Source organism: Electrona antarctica, assembly GCF_951216825.1.
Source record: "Electrona antarctica genome assembly, chromosome: 12".
In the NCBI taxonomy this organism is placed as follows: domain Eukaryota; kingdom Metazoa; phylum Chordata; class Actinopteri; order Myctophiformes; family Myctophidae; genus Electrona; species Electrona antarctica.
Window position 1 is genome coordinate 13,059,152 of NC_136793.1, and position 22,482 is coordinate 13,081,633.

At 43.2% G+C, this 22,482-nt stretch overlaps 1 protein-coding gene across 2 annotated transcripts in view; it reads left to right on the forward strand.

The window, feature by feature from the left end:
* Nucleotides 1-694: 694 nt before the first annotated feature.
* LOC306933371 (uncharacterized protein) overlaps nt 695-22,482 on the forward strand; it is a 117,122-nt gene continuing 95,334 nt past the window's right edge. For both annotated transcript variants that reach the window (XR_013791214.1, XM_079515576.1), the window contains exon 1: nt 695-807. Coding sequence is in view for 1 of the 2 variants with exons in the window: in XM_079515576.1 (XP_079371702.1) it covers nt 747-807 (61 nt within the window). In the remaining variant the exon portion in view is untranslated. The remainder of the gene's footprint in view (nt 808-22,482) is intronic.

A 22,482-nucleotide genomic window follows, 5' to 3' on the forward strand; every position in this document is an offset into this window, starting at 1 on the left:
CGCCCCCTACCATGGACCAGGAAATGAATCCCAATGCATTTTTCCCATAGACATTTCAGAAAGTATTTATTTAAAGACGGTTACGCCGCGGACAAAGCCAACTCGAGTCGTGACAACTCATGACAACACAAACAATATTTTGGACCAAACAAATAATTACAAAGAAGAAAAACAACCAAAAAAGTGTTGTAACCTGCCGTTTTTTTCTTCTTTCTAATTATTTTTTCGGCCCCAAAAATTGTGTTGTTGTCATGATTTGTCACGACTCGAGTTGGCTTTGTCCGCGGCGTAAACGTCTTTAAATAAATACTTTCTGAAATGTCTATGAGGAAAATGAACGGAGAATCATTTCCTTGGTAGAGGGCGTGACTGCGATGTTCTATACTCTAAGTACGAGAGTAATGAGACAGGGGTGGAAGAAGTAAAGTAGCAATAATGTGACAAATTTTATTTAAAAAAATCTTTGTTTACGTGAAATGCCTGTATTCACTACATCTTTCAAAAATGTAACCCACAGGCTAGCTATCAATATTTACTAGCGACTTTTCAGGAAAAAAAAGAAGGAAAGTCCAAAGTCGCTTACTGTAAGCAGACATGGAAAGTTGGCAACACTGCTCTCTTAGTTTGCAGGATCTTTAAATCCTCTGGTTTTCCCGCTCCGCCCCCTGCCAGAGGCAGATCAGGTGTTGGAAATAAGCTCCATCCATTATTATTTGAAAGTACAACAAACCGTGAGCTTCAACCACATGGACGTCGAGAAGACTTTGACAGTATTATTGGCCAGGGAGCTGAAGCTGCTGTGTCACAGTAAGCTAATTAATTTTGTTAATGATAAACTGCTTTGGTCGTTTTGTTTCCAACTGAGAATGGATTCTTCCCTGGTGAGTTAGCTTAGCTACCTAAAATTAGCTGCTTTAGCATTAATGAATTTATGAATGGGTGTAATGTTTTTCACTCGTTTTCTTAGCCTATTCTTGGTGGTAAAACCTCATTGATTCATTGGATCACTCGGACACTCACAATGTTCACAACTGATGAAGTCAAGTATAGAAGACGGCTCAAGGCAGGAACCTTGTTTTATGTATTTATTGCTGCTTGTGTTGTATGCTGTATATGCTAAAGTGATTCAAGCTAAATGCTCCATTGTTGTCATATTGTGTTGTCGTATGCTGTCTGTATACTAATGTGCTTTAATCAAGATGTTGCGCTGTCTGTCGCTGTCGTATCGTGGCAGTGACTATATGAGGGCGGCAATGAAAGTATGAAACATGTGTCTGCACTGACTGGCTCAGGAAGTGATAAGGTTGATGTGGTACTATGCGTGTTGTTGTGACAAGGTGGCTGTATTGGTTCATATATTATTGGCTTGGTGGCACCAACCTCTGTCCATGTAGAGGCCTTTTCCTCATGGTCTTTCTTTCTTTCTTTCTTTCTTTCTTTCTTTCTTTCTTTCTTTCTATGTATGCTGAACTATGATCAAGCTGTTCAGTGGATCTATTGAAGGTAGTGAGTTGTGACGGGTTACAGCAGTGGTTCCCGAAACGTTCACGTGAAGGACAGTTAATATGTAACAGGCTACGGTCCCCTATTTAATGGCATTTCTATCTCTGGGACCCGCAATTTATATTGTAAAATCAATGTTAATTTAACATTGACCCCTTATGGGTCTATGAGTTACAGGGTCCCCAGTTCAAATAGGATTATTTTGGGGGGTCGGGGTCTGAAAAGGTTGAGAACCACTGGTATATCTAGAGCACATGTGCCACTGTTCTCTCTCATGAGCTGAGGAGACTCTGTGAAAGAGAACTCTGTCTTTCGGGAATCATAATGGCTGCCGGTCAGGTGTCATGGCTTGGTACCTGCAGCACAATGCATACAGTAGCTGGAAATAAACTGACCCGACCATTTGACCTTTCCTCAGTAGTAATAGAAAACAGAGCTGGTACATTCACTGGAGGGCAGGAATCACTGGCAAATCAATAATACAAGTCTGCACACTGTGGCTTGCAAGCTGGCTCCAAGTCCAAAGCTTTATTAATATTGATTGATTAACGTTCCGGCTAAAAAGTCTTCTTCAGAATCCTTTTTAGTTAAAACGTCAATCAATTTATGATGAATCTTTGGACTGGGAGCCCTAGCTGTAAAGTCACGCCGTTCACGCTAGTCAATCTGATACATTTCAAGACGGGGCCTAGAAATCTGTTTTCAAAACGAGGGATTCGACCTCTGATATGCTTCATATAGGGGGATTTACACACTTTGGGTGGGAGAGAGATATTGCTCTAGATATTGTGAGATTTTCTAAAGGTCTTATGTTGTCTTAGGCCAATGTTTTAGAGACGCAGTTGCAGTGGTCTGGACTGACCAGGTGCAGACAGGTGCCTTTTGGGGATAATGGTTGCAAGTAGTCGCAGTTGCAAGAAGTTGCATTGATGTGGACAGGCCTGATTCTTACCTGATACTACCTGAGACTGCATTTTGTAGCTCGCTCCAATTTAAGGGATTTTCATCTTCTTTCTTAAGTCATCAACATCCAGATTTCAGTTTCATTTCTTCATAATTATGTTTTGAAATTAAGATGGTACAAAATAGAAAAATAAATAGATTCAATGTTGAGATGATGGACGACAACAATGGCTCAATTTAAAGTGAACAGTGAACACGAGACGAGATTGTATTACACAGATCACTGTTGCAGTGATTTTGTTTTGACAGTAACCGTACATGCACGCACGCACGCACGCACGCACCCACGCACGCACGCACGCACTCTGTAACCTCCATTTGTGCATCAGTGGTTCTTGTCGAGGTTGAGAGGCAGATTGGCAGCCTCTTTGGTGACAGTCTCTGCGATGAGGACCGTGGCCCTTTCCAGTCAGATCATGCAGAGGATGACACACACACACACACACACACACACACACACACACACACACACACACACACACACACACACACACACACACACACACACACACACACACACACACACACACACACACACACAGGCTATCCTTCGGCGGAGCTCACTGAGGGAGTGCGTTGTTGTTTGTCATTTCTGAGGGCAAGCTGGTAGGGGATCAATTCGTCCAGATCCAATTATATAGTTTTGAAAACAATGTTTTTAGGTCAGATTTCATTTATACTGTATGTGGGTGGGGAATTTGAGAAGTTTCGTGGCTGTTGGTATAGGCCATTCCACATGGTGGTGGCGTTATAGTGCAATGCATGTTTGTTTGATTGATTGATTGGAAATATTGTTAACATTGCAGAATGGGTACAGTCCAAGGAAAGTACAGCCTACAGGTAAAAATCACACCTGTGTGAACTGAGTGGTGTAAGGTCTTATATAGACTGATCAGCTGTGGTCTGACGTAATGTCTGACGTAATGAAATCACACCCGTGTGAACTGGGTGACCATAGCAACCATGCTAATTTTTTGGTACGAACAGACACGTAAACTAACAAAGCTGAAATCACACCCGGGTGAACTGGGTGACCATAGCAACCATGCTAATTTTTTGGTACGAACAGACACGTAAACTAACAAAGCTGAAATCACACCCGGGTGAACTGGGTGACCATAGCAACCATGCTCATTTTTTGGTACGAACAGACAGACAGACACGTAAACTAACAAAGCCAGTTGTAGGAGTGGTTTACACCACTCAATAGGAGTGGTTTACACCACTCAAAAACTGCTAAGAGGATAAAACCAGAAAAAACACTAAGACTTGTTTATATCAGGATCCTCCATTTTCAATTAATCAAAACCATTTAAAGACGTATACAAATATAGCCTGCACATCTCTGCAAAAAAATTAAATAGAAATCACACCCGTGTGATTATCATCGTACAATAAAAAAAGGAATATACTTCCTCATGAATTTGTTTGTCAACATGCCCTAGGTCTTTCACATCACAATGCCCCACACTATACAACTTCTCAGTCATGTTATACAGACGCAAATAATATTATATTATAGTAATATTAAATTACTTTAAACAACATTAAACTAACTTTGTCACTCACTTTGCCACTCGATTTGCCACTCGATCTGTCATTACCTTTATGCATGCGCATACCCTCTATAGGCTGCAGGGGGTCTTCAGCTAAATGAATTAGTAGCTATAGCATTTAACCACTTTAACCTTATATACCGGTAGCCTACATCAGATATCTGAAAATAGCCGATCTACAAGTTCACAACGCGTGATCTTGTAGATCAGCTATTTTCCAAAAAATCTTGAAACATTGAATAACACTAATGTTGTATCTTATAGATCAGCTATTTTTGGCAAAGAATCGGACAGTATTATGCGTGTCTTAAGTACCAGGTCTTATGACTTAACTTAAGACCTGGAGGCGTGGTCAATGCTGTTTGGCCACTCAGAATAGCCAAATGGCATTGATCACGCCTCCAGGTCTTAAGTTAAGTAATAAGACCTGGTACTTAAGACACGTATAATACTGAGTTGGTGTATTGTGTAGTCCAAGCAGTCCAAGTTGTAACGCAGATCCATTTCACTATAAGACATGGGGCTATGATGACTAATATGACTTGTGCCTTAGGCTATGACTAAAACATTCTAAAATAGCAGATCTACAAGCTCACAACGTGTCACTGTAGATCGGCTATTGTCACTATTTTTAAAATATTTATAAAATTACAATTAAAAAAGCCTATTAAATAAGATTTGTCATACGGCATATGGCATAAGACAAACTGGGGCCCCCTAGGGTTTTATAAATATCGAACCAGTGGACAGTATATTAAACAAGAGCTTATGACTAAAACCCATGATCTATTGGAACACGGTTCTTTTTTTATTTATTCTTTTCCATTTTCCTGAGCAGTAACGGATTTTGGACATACAAGGTTTCCACCTGACAGCGCCAATATAAATGTGTGTACACACATGGGAGTTGTTTGCATGCGGGGCAGTGGCACGGTCGTGACATTAATCTTTCAGGTGGATCGAGGGGGGAAATTGCACGGACGCAGTGCTGACCCGTGGCTCCCGTGGGATGACTAACCTGTGGGCTCCTACATCCAAGGCCACTGCAGGGCCTCTCGCATTTAGACACAGTTTGTTTCCAGTGGTGTACTCTCAAATACTGTACTGAAGTACAGTTTTGAATGTATTTGAATGTATATTGAAATTTTCAATACTTTTACTTCTACTCCACTACATCTCACAGGCACATATTATACTGTTACTCCACTACAATTATTTGAAAACTTTAGTTACTAGTTACTAGTACATTTTGATTATTATTATTATTAAATATAGCCTACTAGAGCGGTGCCCGTTGGCCTACTTGGAACGATGCAAGTTGGAAATTCATGCCCACCCACTTATTATGTCTGTGTCCCTTTATGCCCATATATGGAGTTCTTTGTCAGGCATGCCCAAATATGGAGTCTATGTAGATGTCCAACATCATTGTGATGTCAGAACAGGCCAGCTCCATACAGTATATTGAGCCTGGGCAGAGGCCTTTTGTGGCGGTTCTGGACAACTGTGGGTCGGACCGGCTCAAGGCACTGCACTACCTGTGGTGGTGTGGAACGTGTGTGTCGAATTTGAAGTCGGTAGGGCGAACGGTTCTCAAGTTACGTGGATTACAGACATATATGGAGATCTATAGGGGTGATCTGGATTTGGGCCCTGTCCGGAGCTGTCAGAACAGACCAGCTCCATGGAGATCTATAGGGGTGATCTGGATTTGGGCCCTGTCCGGAGCTGTCAGAACAGACCAGCTCCATGGAGATCTATAGGGGTGATCTGGATTTGGGCCCTGTCCGGAGCTGTCAGAACAGACCAGCTCCATGGAGATCTATAGGGGTGATCTGGATTTGGGCCCTGTCCGGAGCTGTCAGAACAGACCAGCTCCATGGAGATCTAGGGGTGATCTGGATGTAGGCCCTGTCCGGAGCCTGGGAAGAGGCTTTTGTGCTAGTTCGTATTCGCATCAAAATGTACTTAAAGTACCAAAAGTGAATGTGCTCATTATGCGGAATGTCTCATTTCAAGTTCTGAAATCTACAATCTACAAGCTCACAATGCGTCCCAGAAGTAAAAGTATTGGAGAATGGAAATACTCAAGTAAAGTATTCCTTGATTCCTCAAAATTGTACTTATAACTTATAAGTACAGTACTTAAGTAAAGTTACATTCCACAAATTTAGACTGTTTGCAAAAAAGATGTTGAGAGGTGGAGAAAATATAAATATGATAAAATAACTTAATTTGAGGTTAAATGGGACCACTAGGGCATGGAAAATTCCCATCCCCGCGGGTAAACCCAAATCACACCCCATCACGCAACATGGCTATCGCTGCACACACACAGCACAATATTAGTTCCCCCTCCTACTTACCGGCCTCCTGAAATATAATGGGCAGCGATGATTGCATTCCATATTAAAGCTGTCAGCTGTGCAAAGAGAATGAGATGGAGAGTTATTCCTGAGAGCCGCTGTAAACATGACGGATCTGAGGCCGCTCCCGCACTGTTCTCGGGGCTTGCCGCGGTCCAAGGCGAACCCTTTTTACGAGGGTTTTGAGGGTTATGTGAGGTGTGAAATGGCCTTCTGCATGCCCCCCCCCCCCCCCCCAAATGTTCGCTGTTTCTCAAATATCAGCAACTTGTTTACTATTTGTGAGGGGTGTGTGTGTGTGCGTGCATGCGTTTGCATGTCACGCTGTGTGGATCTCGTCACGATGCAACACGTTGTGGACTCTGGAGCTATGTACGACATTTTGTTAACATTTTGAAAAATCTTTTTGGTAAGACTTTTTTCGGTTACAACTAACCCGTGGCTTCCGGTTGCTTCCGTGGCTTGTGGTTAGGAAAAAAGATTATTCAACATACGTAACTGCTTTTGCTGGGGACCCCCTGGCACCCCCCCAAGGACCCCTGGCGGTCCCCGGACCCCACTTCGAGAACAAATGTTATCGAGATTAGAGAGAAAAGGTTTATTTTGAGGAAACGGTAATGTAGATTTACTAATTATTCATGAATAATCTTGTGCATGCACGCACACAAGCACCTGGTTTATTTTGGTTCTCTATTCTGTGGCATGTTGTTTTGCTTTGGTCTTGTTGAGCGGTCTATTTTAACATCACCCCTAAGACATCAGCTTAAAAAAAGAAAATTTTAAATAATTTCACTTTTAATCCGTTTTTGAATATCCATGTAACTATTCGGCTTCTGGCATTGATGATGATGATTCTTTTTCATTCCATATGGGAAAAGTAAATCAAAACATAAAAAATAAATACACATGCAATAGAACTTTCAGACACATATGAGAGCAATTACGGGCAGAAAATATTTCACCTTTTATGATTGATAACTTGAACTTATAATCACAGAGGGACATGTGTACATTAGGAACAATAACAGTTGGTATGTGATAACAATTTGTTTAGATTTTTTCATTTTACTCTATGTTTGCATTGGAGTGGACTGGGATAATCTAATATTTCATTATAAATTATTGGTACAGTTAAACAACTTGGAAACAATCACAGAGGTACATGTGTACATTAGGAACAATAACATGTACTTGGTATGTGATAATAGTATAGTAGAATAGTATTTATTTCTATATTTTGTTCTATCATTTACGAGCTTGTTTTGAACCCGAACGCACCATCACTTCGCCTAACCATGAAGCGCCATGTAGATTTTTAAGCGAGGATAGCGCAACTGTCTTTCTCCAAAGTATGGATGGATGGCCATGGACTACACAGGTTCATTCTGATGTTCTGGGCATCTTTGTACAGTTAGTGTTAGTAAAAAGCAGACCAAAGAGTAACGTTTGAGCAGACTAACATCAGTCACTTTCCCGTTCAATGTAACCTAGTAGAAGACCTGGCTGTTTACACTGCAGATATGTTGTCTCCGCCTGCAGAAAATACGTTCGCTGTGACCAGGGGGACCCGTCTCTGAATGTGTCTGTCTATAGCTGGAAGCCTGGATGAGAGGGGCACTGATTTGGCCAATCACTGCTGATCCGTCAACTGGAGAGTGTAGTGGTCGAGGGTTGAAAGTGGAACACTCATTTGTGTGTGTGTGTGTGTGTGTGTGCGCGTGTGTGCGTGTGTGCGTGCGTGCGTGCGTGCGTGCGTGCGTGCGTGCGTGCGCGTGTGCACACGCGTGCGTGCGCACACGCGTGCGTGCGCATCACGCCATTTGGGAGCTCAATACGCACACACACACACACGGACCACTATTGATATGCACGAGTTACGTTTGTAGCTTGGTAAAAGGTGCTAATGGGGCAGCCAATATCTATTATTTTCGGAAGAGTAGATTTATTTTCTCATCCCTGTGCGTCTTTCAGCAGCCCGGCCTAGCCTGGGCAGCATTGGCTGGGCTGGGCTACAGACGTCGCTTTCTGTTAAGGGGACGCGTTGTAGCGTGCACGTGCGTGCACTGTGCCATGTTGTGCCATGTTTCACCCCTCCTCTCACCATGGCAAGACGTGTTTTTTCTAGCTCCTGCGCGTCTGACTCAAAGTCACGTTTTTTTCCACATTTTTTCTTTCTCCTCCTATGGTGTACGGATTCCTGTCTTAATATACCAAGGGGATTACATCGAGGTGAAATGGAGAAAAACAAAACCGTAAAAGAGGATTTTCAACCGGATTCTCACAGCGACTTTTACCTGGTCAGTAACGAAGTCAACGGGATCATTGGAAAGCGGCCTGGATACGGCTTAGCAGCTATTCAATCCCTACTAGCACAAAGAGACAAACTCCAGATTAACAAAGGGAAGAGATCTTTCTTTCTCATTATTTTGTTACTGTCTGGCGACATCGAGAGTAACCCTGGTCCCGTGAACACACGACAAATGGCAAGACGGCTCCAGAGTGGACAAGTAACCGGAGAGAACAAAGGAATCACCATCGACACAACAACACCAATGCCGACCAGCCAGGCGACGACCAACAACAACAACACCGCTGGCATCCTTCCTCACCACCAGCCAACCTGCACACCCATGCTGGATATACACGCTGATGTCCCGGCTGTGGATACTACATTCGCAAGAGCCGAGCGCGTCCCAGACAACAGCAGGCGGAGTGATATTACATCGGCGGCAGTCGAGGCAAAAGACACGGACAACACCACCATCTACAGGCATGAAGAGTCTCCACATCCAACCAAGGGGGGCAACGCGGCTGGAGACGGACACCGTGATACTTTACCTGCTATTTCTGCTGTTTCTCCGGTCGACACCATGGCTCAATCGGCCCCACCAGAGCCCTCAACAAACCTGGACGAGGGACCCCATCCCCCACTCCCGCCACCCCACGACGACCCCCACGCACCCCCCACCCTCCCCCCACGGCAACCCACGGCTTCTACAGACATCAACAATGGCCCTCCGCTTCCCTACTTCGCCACGGAGGAAATAAGCACCATAGTCAGAGCCAACGGACTTCATATCTTTCACCTGAACGTCAACAGCCTTGGACCCAAAATGGCTGAAATCAGGCATATGTTTCAATGCGGTAAGGCGAACATCATTAGCTTCTCTGAAACCAAACTTGATGAGTCAACCAAAGACCCAGAAGTTGAAATAGAGAACTATTCTTTGATCAGAAACGACAGAAACAGGCATGGTGGCGGCGTGTGTATGTATATTCACAAAGACACTGAATATGTTACTCGTACTGACTTACAGCATGATGAAATTGAAACTGTGTGGGTTGAATTAATTTTCAAAAAGGCTAAATCAGTATTAGTGGGCACCGTCTACAGACCGCCTGACCAACATGGGTTCTATGATATACTTGAGGGGTGCTTAGCTGAGGAGGAATGTGTAGAGAAAATCCTGATTGGCGACTACAATACAGACATGCAACGTAAGGAAGCACCTGTGTTTAAGTCATTCAGTAAGTTCTGTGATCTACATAGTGTCAGTCAGCTAATTACCCAACCCACTAGAGTGTGTGATTCTACTCAAACTGTCATTGATCTCATTCTGTCCTCGGACAAATCCAGAATCTCCAAGAAAGGGGTTATTGTATGTGGGCTTAGTGATCATTTTATGATATTCTGTACCCGCAAAATACAAAAACTTAAGACCGGCTGCCACAAAACAGTCATATCAAGGGACCTCAAAACCTACTCTAGTGAGGTCTTTAACCAAGTATTGGAGAGTCTGGATTGGTCCGATGAGCTTAAAAGCACACTTGTCGAAGAAGCTTGGCTTGGCTTCAAAACCAAATTTACATCAGTACTGAACAACATGGCTCCTTTGAGAACCACCAGGGGCAAAACCCGCTCGGAACCATGGATGAATTCGGACATACTGGCTGCAATGAAAGCCAGAGACAAAAAATGCTCTGAAGTTCTAAAATGCAAGTCAAAGCTAGCCAAGCGCTTCGACAGTGTTCGCCAAGCTCGTTTGATCAACCTAAATACACAACGAATCAAACTACGAAACAGTGTAACTGCCATGACCAAATCAGCTAAAAGTAACTTCATTAATGATAAAGCTCAGGAAAACAAAAACAATCCTCATGAGCTCTGGAAGCTACTAAACAATCAACTAAGCTATGGTCAGAAACTAAAAACCAGATTTTCGAACATAAACATCAAATCTGACAACACTCTCATCACTGACAACCTTGATGTGGCCAACTACTTGAATATCTTCTTTACAAACATAGCAACAACTCTGGTTAACAAACTGCCCTCCCACTCTGGGCTCTTTGGTGTAGAGCACATTACAACCTTCTACAAAAACCTAGGTGTTTGTAAAGACGATTTTAAACTAGTTATGGTAACAACTGATGAGATAATTAAGAAACTGAGTGCCCTCCAACCCCACAAGGCCACAGGCCATGACAACATTCCCTCCAAATTTCTCAGAGACTCAGCCATCTCTATAGCTCCAATCATCACCCACATAGTAAACCTCTCCATCAAACAGGGACAGGTCCCCCAAGATTTCAAACTGGCCAAAGTAACCCCCTTGCACAAGAAAGGGAGTAAATTAGACCCCGGCAACTACCGCCCTATTTCTATTCTTAGTTCCATCTCGAAAGTGATGGAAAAAATAGTCTATGAACAGGTTGAAAAGTATCTTGCCACTAATAAATTATTGTACGAGTTCCAATCTGGCTTCAGAACATCCCACTCCACTGACACATGCCTTCTCTATTTGAGCGACCACATCAAACAAGAGGTGGACGCTGGCAAATACTGCGGCATGGTCATGCTGGACCTCCAAAAGGCTTTTGACACCGTGAACCACTCCATACTGGTTAACAAGCTAAAAGCAATTGGTTTCGATAGCACATCAGTGAGCTGGATGCAATCCTACCTGGAGGGGAGAGAACAGATGGTGGAAGTGAACGGAACACTGTCCCCCCCCCTCCCAGTGAGCTGTGGCGTTCCACAAGGAAGCATACTAGGGCCTCTACTGTTCCTAATATATGTAAACGACATGACTTCAGCCTGTGACTGCAACTTGTTCCTGTTCGCAGATGACTCAGCACTGCTGGTCTCGGACAGGGACAAACTGCAGGTTGAAAATGCCCTCAGCTCTGAACTCGGTAGAATCTGCACCTGGCTCGCTGATAACAAACTATCTTTACACCTGGGAAAAACTGAATCCATTCTCTTTGGCTCTATTAGTAATCTCAGCAAGGCAAATGGCTTCTTGGTTAGAGTGGGTGACAATGTTATCACACGTAAAGATGAAATTACCTACCTAGGTTCCATCCTGGAGGCTAATCTTTCCGGTGATAAAATGGCCACCAACGTAATCAAAAAAGTCAACCATAGAACAAGATTCCTCTACAGGATCTCCTCACTGGTCAACAAAAACACCTTGAAGACCTTAACAGGAGCCCTTGTACAGGGTTTCTTTGACTATGCATGCACCTCCTGGTACCACAGCACCTCAAAGGCCCTTAAAACCAGGCTCCAGACTTCCCAAAACAAACTGGTCAGGCTCCTACTTGATCTAGCCCCCCGAACCCACCTCACCCCTGCCCACTTCGACAGGCTGGAATGGCTTAGGGTCGACGACAGAGTACAGCAACTTGCAATGGGTCTGGTCCACAAGATTCGATACACCACCAAGATACCCATGTACCTGTCTAGATACTTCCTTAATGTTAACGAAGTCCACACCCACAACACCAGAGGGAGTGCAACGAACCATGTACAACCCAGATTCGGCACAAACAAGGGACTAAATTCTTTTCGCTCCTATGCCACCAAAATGTGGAACGCCCTACCAACTGTCATTAAGACATGCGAATCCCTTGACTCCTTCAAAACCGCTCTCAAAGGGCACCTACGGATGGCTGCAATTCGAAACTGGCCCCCGTAAAATCTGAATCCCCCCCCCGCCCCCCCCCTTTTTTCCCCTCACTGTATATATTTATTTTCCCTTTTTACCTCCTTTTTGATGAATTCCTGTTTTGATGAATTCCTGTTCTGTCTATAGAAGTGTCTATTTGTACGTCTCTAAATGTTTTGATGATTTGAACATGGTGGACCCTGTTGGAAACAAGTGTAATGCTTAATTGGGTCGTCCACTCACAGTTAACAGCCTTTGTATTGAGTTTGTGCTTGAAATGTACTGTAATTCTGCAAACTGTTAATAAATTCTTCAATCAATCAATCAATCAATCCATACCTAGGATGGGGAAAAAAAGGATTAGCCTGATGATCGTCTTGAGGCCGTAATGTCTGTATCAGAAATTACGTTTCGGAGTGACGCATTACTTTACCTGCATGGGTTAGCTTACATGTTGTACTTGAATGTTGACATTATAATCCCTTGGTGTTTCATTAGCACGATGTGATGAAAATCGCTATCTTTGACATTATTAAGTTTCATCCAACACCGCATGTGATGTGGTGTGGTGTGGTGGTGGTGTGGGCGGGCGGCGGTGGTCCGCCCGGCGTGTTGCACACAATGCACACGGAAGAAACATGTTGTTGCCCCCCTCGGCGCGTTGCCCTATACGCACTGTGGTCCTCATTCACAAAGGAGAAATACGCCAGAGTGTAACGGAAGCTTAACGGAAGCGTATACAGATGCGGGAAATTCCGTCCGATCACGCTACGTTGTTTTGCCGTGCAATTCAAAGAGCGGTGTGTACCACAGGTACGCAGGTGTATGTCATAAAGAATGCGAGCGGGTGCCAAATGATCGGAAAATCACCCGACAACTTCATTTGCATTGATCCACGCCCCATTTCACACCATAAAAGGCGTCAAGCATGACTCAGCAGACAGCAGTAAAAAAAACAAAAAAGAACTATAGGCCTTACAGCTCAAACGAAATAGAGGTCCTCCTGACGGAATGCAACAAAATAATGATATTTTCCAGTATAGTGGCTTCACAAATTAAAATAAAAATGATTGCTGGAAAGAAATTAGGCTATATTAGGAAATTAAAAGAAAATTATCTGACCATGTCAAGCGCCGGAGCGACGACCACCACCTGCAGTCTCTTTTTTTACATCCATATACCATTACATTTGTGCGTGATTCTTTATATTCTCTATAGCCTATACCATTAAACTATATAAATCATTTTCCCAAGCTTACAAAACGGTGAACGCTGCTCCGCACCGCTGCAACAATGTCAAGCTGACTTACGGTATAAAATGCAGCTTGGCCATATTTATTTAAGTTCGGGACCAAGGCAGCAAGCTAGCGTATACTTGGCAATTATATTATAAAGCCTTTTCTTTTCTATTGAACAATTGCTCACTCACACCTTTGCAGAGGTAAAACATATATCCGATATTTTTATCAGAGCTGCATTGATTCATGCGGGGAATAGATTAATATCATCTCACTGTCATCTGTCTGAATGCCATGTGGAGAATGGATTTGTTCTGATCATGGACACGTAGGCATAGGCCTATAGCTATTTAAAATTTCAACCATATACGGCGGGTAGCCTCCTCTTTGTCAGATCTAAGTGCAGGTTCATTTATGATGATGTCGTCACGTCATATTAAAATGATTCGCGAATTTCGCGGGACATTTGGCACCAAACTTGATTGATCTCATCAATGTAGTAGCCTACAGCCTAGCTATAAGTTCCCCATATTATAATTAATTAAGGTGCACTGGCTTAAAACTATGACTGGCCGAATTGCACGCGCTGATGCAATAATGTGGACTTCTATTTTTTTATAGGGCTAATTAGCCCTCGTGACTGCTGTCTGTCTGTCAGACCGGCATGTCTGTGAACCATAGAAATAATCTGTTCTGTCCGGGCCGGGCTCACCGCACCGTTATATTCATTTTCCAATGAATTCGTACAGTGCAGAATGCAGATAAGTGTATGTTCTTATTATAATTGTGAGTTTGTTTTTTAACATGCAGCGCGAGACTGCGAGAGCCGATCTACAAGCTCACAGCGCGTTGCACTGCGAGTAGAAAGCTGTCAAGTGAGCAGCGCAATCGCGCATGCTAGAAATATCCTAATAAATAAATAAAAAAGGTGTCGGGCTTGCAGGGCAGTTTCTGTATGGGACTAGTCTAGGCTAACCTGCCTCTAGAATGCATGCATTTAGGCATACAAGTGATACTTGGCTTTTATATAGGCTATCATTTTTTTATGTGCGACCAATGTTGGGGACACATGCCTTGCCTACATATTTTATCTGAGGTTTGGGGACTTTTAATTGATTCAGCATGAAGACTAAAGCCTTCTTAATACATCTACGCAAGCCGTACACGACCATGAGAGGTGGCGCAGCTTTCAGCGGAATTTCCGACCAACCCACGTCACCGTCAAGTTCACGTTCAAGTTCATGAATTCCCACGTAATGTGGGAATCCACGTAAATGCCTGTCCGCTCACGCTCCGCTCACGTAACGTCACTTTATGAGCGTAAACGCCGTTGTGAATGAGGACCTGTGTGTCTTGCGTGTATGCCTAGCGACGGCGCTGCTTTGCGGACAGCAGCTTGTAGATTGGCTGCATGTGTCATGTGTGTACAGGGTACACATCGACCGTGGGGAGAGGCCACTTGGTCTAATAGAAGACATACCGTAGTTATATACGCCTATGGCTATGTACAGTGTATGGACACGGCTGTGCTCTGCGTCGCTGTCGCCCTGTGTCACCCAGTGTGTCACCCTGTCAAACACCATGTAGAGAGACACCCAGAGCCACCTGTCACTGCAGAAAGGAACGCCGCCCGACTGAGTGACCGCAGCATCTGCGCTGCCGTTTAATGTGTCCGACGCGCTAATGAGAGCTGTCAGGACGCCGCGTCACTCCCCGCTGCCCTGCCGCCCTGCCGCCGGGGAGCTAACAATGCCACCTTCTATCACAGCTTGCTGTGGCGCAGCAGAGCCACATTAATACCCTGCGCAGGGACAAAAGGAAAACAGACACAAACAAGCAGGCAACACACACACACACACACACACACACACACACACACACACACACACACACACACACACACACACACACACACACACACACACACACACACACACACACACACACACACACACACACACACACACACAGCTCTGCTGAGCATGATTAATTACATGAATGAAATGACTCACTCTGAATTAACATCTGTACCTCTGATTGCCTGTAGGGGCCAGTGTTGCTCACACACACACACACACACACACACTGATCGACCACATCACAATGCCCCTCTTCTGGGGTACATGATATACATTCGGTGAATGGTAGACTTTCAGGTTGCTATCCAGTGTTATATTAGCCATTTTAAGTTTTAAACACTTTAGTGCCCCATATGTTGGACTGTTCTCCAATGTTCAGGGGAACATTGTCTGTGCCAAGTTTGCCAAGTTTTATAATTTTTATCCCACGATGCCAACCTGGGGAGAGCCCCAACCTATCCTTCAATGCATGAGGGGGCGCAGGCTGCTTCTTATCACCTGACAGGGGTGAGATTCCCCGGTAGGACATGGCACTTGGAAGGAACACGTTATTCCAACCAGTTCCTTTCCCCTCTCTATACTAGTATAGAGACCAGGATTACTGCATGTTTTCTTTGTGAGGGTACCTACCCTAGGGGACAGGGGGAGAACATGCAAACTCCACACAGAAAGGCCCTTTCGCCAACAGCGTCCTTTTTGCCCCAGCGTCCCCGGTGGGACTCGAACCCTGACATGCGGCCACTGTGACAAACCGCAACGCTAGAGGGCTAAAAATGTCAAAAGGCAAAGTGAAGTGTTCACACAATGTACAATTTAAAGAGAACCGCATCAGAAATCAGCATAGCCTACTTGAAACGAACTGAAGACCACTTCCCGAGGTGGTCTGTATCAGTGTTGATTTTGACAGCTAATTTTGATGTAGTTTTAGGTGTCTTTTGAATAATTCCATTTAGTTTTTGTTTGTTTTAGTTGACTAAATATAATATGAATTTAGTCGACTAAATCTACAGTTGATTTAGTCGACTAAAATATATTGGATGGCCTTGATGGCGTCGTAAGATTTTCAGCTATGTAACCAAGTGTAAAAACAAAAAGCTCACAACGCTGCGACGTGATGTTAAGCTTGTCGATCAACTATTTTTTTCTACTTTTGCAGGTTTTGGAGCTTTAATTTAGAAAGAAAAACTCAATCCCAATGTTGACATATGGAGATAAAAGGTTTCTTCGCAATGTCAACAATAGAATACTTAAACATTCTCTTTGAGTCTTTAGAAGCCGGGTCAAACCCTGACGAAGATGAAGTGCATGCTCTCCTCCCACTCTGGGATATTTTCTCCGTCTCTTGTTAGTTAATGTATATACAGTCGCGTACAGTTCTTTGTTGGTTGACATAGCTTACATGCCTTACAGCACTTTGTTGTTGCATATAGGCAATCATTTGAAAGCGTTTTTTAATGATTTCTTTCCCCACAATGCGGAGGCGAAGCTGGCTCAAATGTTTACCAAGGCTATAGCATACCAGAATTAATGCACAATAATTGACTTGCCAACATGTTTTCCAATTATGCTTAATGGAAAAACCATATAGTCGAGTGACTGCACTATTATAATTTCAGTCAAGTGAAATATTGTTATAATATAACAACAAAAAAAGAAAATGATGCAATGGATTGAAAATGAAATATAAACATAAATGATGGTCAGATTAAACTGAGAAAGGCAGGACTAGGAGACCCTGGGGACATATGGTGCTCACAGCTGTCATTACTGACTGATTGGTGATGGTGGAATGGAAATTAAAACACATACTTTATATGCATGCTGTACTTCTACTCCACTGTACCTCGAGGCCGTTCTGGTATAATTTGATGCCACTACATTTGTACTTTTACTCAAGTACCTTTTTTGATGCAGGACCTTTACTATTTATTTCTACATTTTGGTATTGCAGATTTTACCACTTCACCTAGTGAGGTCCACCTCACTAATGCTCATTATGAAACGGCATTTCTATATTCACTCCGTCTCAGAGGAGGGCTGTGTACAGCAGGGTTGATACTTTTAGTAATAGTCTTTTGAATATAACTTAATTTCGTTGTAGTCAAACTACAACACTTTTCTTTAGTCAAAGTTTTATCTCCTGTGGTCAGCACCTCGCCACTACTGGTGTGCGCTCCTACCTTTCCGTTTGTAGTCAAACTAGTCATATTTTAGTCATATTTTAGTCATCTGAAATGTTTTAGTGTCTAGTTTAGTTTTAGCTGATCAAATATCACAATATTTTAGTCGACTAATTCTACAGGAGTGTTGTGTCGGTCATGAACGAACGAGTCAAATGAACCGGTTCTTTTTGGTTAACGAAATGAACAAGGTCACTTCCGTGAACGATTCCTTTTCGGCAGTTCAGTTGAAAATGTGAGGCGGTGAGAGATTGTTCACCGTTCCATCACTTCACTTTCAATGTTTTATTTTGGTTGTCAGTTTATGTACAATACATTCAAAGTATATAATAAAATAAACAGATACATTGTGACCAAAAAAGGTGTAGGCTGAAGCTATATTAGAATATAGAATATAAGCTATATTCCTTGTTGCACTACTACTCGCAACACGTACGGTGCAAAACAACGTCATGATTAGCATTTATAGCAACAACTATTAAACAATATTAGTAGCGGGTGCTGTGTGAGCCGGGGATGGAGGCGTCTGGCTCTTTGGGTCTCCGCATGCGTGCCAGGAGGAGGAGCGCTGTCAGATCTCCGATTTTTGTTCTGTTTTGTTTGTTGCCCAGAGATCAGGCTCTTTGTGCGCGCTGCATGTGAGAGCGTGTTGTGGAGGCCAGGTGGAGCCGTCAGGCAGACGGCATGTGCTCCTTGTTCAGAGAGTGCTTCTGGAGCAGCTCTGAACACATGCCAGACTGCATGCCGCTACAGGTGTGCAGGAGAGGAGACAGCAAGGTCTGGTGCAGGTCTCGCGTCTCGGACACTTTTTGGTTGACATTCATAAATGTGTTTGGTGAACGACAACATGTTGGCCAGTGGTGTAAAGTACAGGATGAGTTCACCACTTTTCAACATCATATTCTTCATATAATTGCTCCTCGCTAATGCTCATGATTAACTGGCACAATTGTTTTTTTAAACAAGATCCTTTTTTTAATATAATAGCCTATACATTTTTAGTATCGCAAGAACAATGGCTTCCATTATAGCATGGTAACTTGTCAGGAATAGAAAGCCTGCGATTTCACTATTAGCTTGAATTCCCCATCGATGATGTCAGCTGGAAGACAGGTTTCTGAACTGCCCACTAGCCCTCCTATGAGAGTAGATTTTTCTTTTTCTTTTTTTTACTATTTTATCATGAACAGTGAGGTGAGGACCAATTATATGAAGATAGGTTGAAAAGTGGTGAAGTCGTCCTGTATTGCACTTGAGTTCAAGTTCACTTTGAGCTGCTTTTGACTTCTACTCTACTATAATTCATACTCCACTACATCTCATGCAGAGGCAAATATTTAACTTTGTACTCCACTATACATAAGTATGGGATAAGTATGGGACGTAGTTCACAAGGAGAAATAAATCCACTTATTAGTTCACCGTTTCCCCCAGAGTACAGATGTTGGGGTTTCAGTGGAAATAATGTAGACATTTTGTGTAATTATTGTTGTATTACATTTGTATTTTGTTTTTTAAAAAACATATAAACCTGCACAACCCTATATTATGTTGCTGTTTCAAATGTGTTCTTTTAAAATGTGCAAACCAAAAAACAAAAACAAAAAACAACAAAAAAGCGAGAGACAGACGGTGCTCGCGCAGGCCTCATTCAGCAGCCTGACAGTGCCATTAATTAATGAATAGACAACGGAAGCTCAAATTGAACCGAACAGTTGCTCTGTAGTACACAAGCGAGTGGAAGATGTAATTAAATTCTCTTTGCAGCAATTTGTTAACGCGGATATACTGACAAACATAGAAGGTTGGGGAAAAAAACGATTCCACCATCACACGTTTAATATTTAATCCATGTTTATCTGTGGAGTATAAAGGAGCTAGACACTGAGCCGAATGATTTCCAGCTGCAACTGGAGGACTTCAAAGAGGCCAGGATGGCTGTAATTAAAACACATTTGTTATTATGCTCGTTAATCTCCTCTGGCTTTGACATGAATAGAGGGTATGCGTGTGACATCATCATCAAACCCGGAAGTTATGCAGGAACGCCTACCGAGTGGCGAAAAACTACTTTCTGGCCTTGACAGCCCATACATCCAAACAGAAAAGTCCTTTCTGATTGCATTAAACAACGTTAAACAATGTTAAACTCACATTGCATGTTGCTTTGCCACTCGATTTGCCACTCGATGTGCCATTCACTTTAAAGGGGCATTCCACTCATTTTCAACATTTTACTATTGTCATTAATGTACCTTAGAGCTGTTGTGTGGAAATAATAAAAAGTTCCCCCATTCTGTGTTTCCTAGAACTAGAGGTCTGAAAAAAATCATTAACATGGTGAAACACATCTTGATGATGTCATCAAGATGTGTTTCACCATGTTAATGATTTTTTTCATAATTACAGTTCTAGGAAACACAGAATGGGGGGACTTTTTTATTATTTCCAAAAATGGGTGGTTTTCCCCTTTAAGCATGCGCATACCCTCTATAGTGAGAGTTGCTGCTGCTGGAATCACTCACTGGATGCACGCTGCTGGGTCCCTATAGCTGTACACACAACCAGTCATTTCAATGGAAGTTGCTCAGTGGCGTTTTGAAGCACCCGGAAGAACGCTCTAATTCCGTATTTGACCACCAACAGTTGGTGGTCAAATGCGGAAGTGCAAACGAGCGCTCAATGTTAAACCAAGCACAGCCGCACGGGGTTTCCTCGTGCTATATGCACAGGCCGGCCTGCTGTTCCAGCTTTGACCAGTAGGCTCGACGGCTTCAACATTGGCCAGTCATTCTGGGGGCTTGTACCATAACCAGAACATACCAGAACCATACCATACCACAACCATACCAGAACAGAACTACACCAGAACCATCACCATACCTGAACAGAACCAGACCAGAACGAAACAAAACAATGCCATATACTATAACCAAATGGACCCTTATGGGTCTGTAACTCTGAGAGTGTACATTTGTTACATTTTTTTCAATATAAATTGGGGCTCCCAGAGATAGAAATGCCATTAAATGGGGGTCCGTAGCCTAATGCTCCGTGGCCATGTATTGTGACCCATGCCCCCCCCACCTCCCCACCCCAATAGAAACTGACTACAAAAATAACCTTAATAATAGAGAAAATATATCATAAATGAATACTGAAACCAGATATAATCATTAAGGACATTTTGCGTACTATGTGTACTATGTAAACTCCATTTTCCAGTCAATCAGAAAAGGAGAAAAAAAGAAAATAACACACGGGCTGAGAACCCCTGGCCTAATGCATGTCAAACTGGATGTCCTTGAAATTAAACGGGTTGAGAATAACTGCTGGAGCCGTAAAAAATCTTCTCTTGTGGGGGTCCCTGGCATATCTTTTCAAATTAATTGGGGGTCCTTGACATGAAAAGGTTTGGAGCCACTGTTCTAGTGTATACTGTGCAGGATAAGGATATCATTATATTGAGGGTTGCAGCACTAAAACCTCCTGCAGGAGGGAAGTGGTTTTGGCTCTCCTGCCCTCCTGCCTACAAACATTTACAGCAGATTATAGCGAGCTCCTCTTCATCCCACTGCTCTGACAACTGCTGCAGCATTAACAGCATTACTGTTACAGTCTCATTAATAATACACTTCCACAAAAGTGCAGCATAGTATAAATCCTGTACTGTTGCATTGATTTTAACGGTCTCTTTCCCAAGCCATATGACACAATGTCGACATTTTAATTTAATTCTAAGATTCACACTTATTTGCGGAATCAAAACTCATCCTCTGTATAGCCTGTTGTACTGTATAGTTTGGCTATTTAAGAAATTAGACCATTACTCGTCCATTTGGTTCCATTTTGTCCATGGCCTAATGCATATCAAACTGGGGGTCCTTGAAATGAAGACGGGTTGAGAATCTCTGACCAGTGGTCCTCAACCTTTTCAGGCCACGACCCCCCAAAAAAATCTAATTTGAACAGGGGATCCACACTCCCCAAAAATATAATCACAGTTGAACTGGGGACGGCACACCCCAATAAGCACTGGGAATTGTAGGGGTTGAGGCATTACAGCTTTGTTTGACTCGGTTCCACGGATAAATATTGTGAAAATGGCAGATTTTTCTATTTTCAAAATCTTTGCCTCTTTCTTATTTGACAATAATGTTTGACCAGTCGTTATATTAGTTTGTTGAATACTTTAGATGCAGTAATTCTTTCTTTCTTTCTTTCTTTCTTTCTTTCTTCCTTAAACGGTCTGAAAAGTCCTTAAATTGAACCTTACTGGTCCAGCTTAGGTGGTTCGGGCATCTGGTTAGGATGCCTCTCGAGCGTCTCCCTAGGGAGGACCTCGATGCACGTCCCACTGGGGCAGATGGAGGGATTACATCGACTCACTGGCCTTGGAACGTCTCGGGATCCACCAGGAGGCAGTTACTAATGTTGCTCTGGAGAGGAAATCTGGAGCTCTCTGGTGGAGCTGTTGCCCCCGCGACCAGACTACGGATAAGCAGTTGAAGATGGATGATCATGGATGGATGGATGAATGAAAAGTCCTTAAATTGTCACGTCACTGTTATCTGGGGAACCCCGCCCCCCAAAATCATGTGGACACCCCCCTGGGGGGTCCCGACTCCCGACCCACAGGTTGAGAATCATTGACGTACAGTATAAGAAGAAGAAGAAGGAGGCCAGGGTGAAAGTGGTTCAGAGATTCAGTGTCCAGGGCTTTTGTCCGAGCCTAGCTCTCACCGGACCTTCAGCCATGACCTTTCGATTTGGACTGTCACTGCAGAGATTTATCTGCATCCTCCGCTCAGAGAGAGAGAGAGAGGAGAGAGAGAGAGAGAGAGAGAGAGAGAGAGAGAGAGAGAG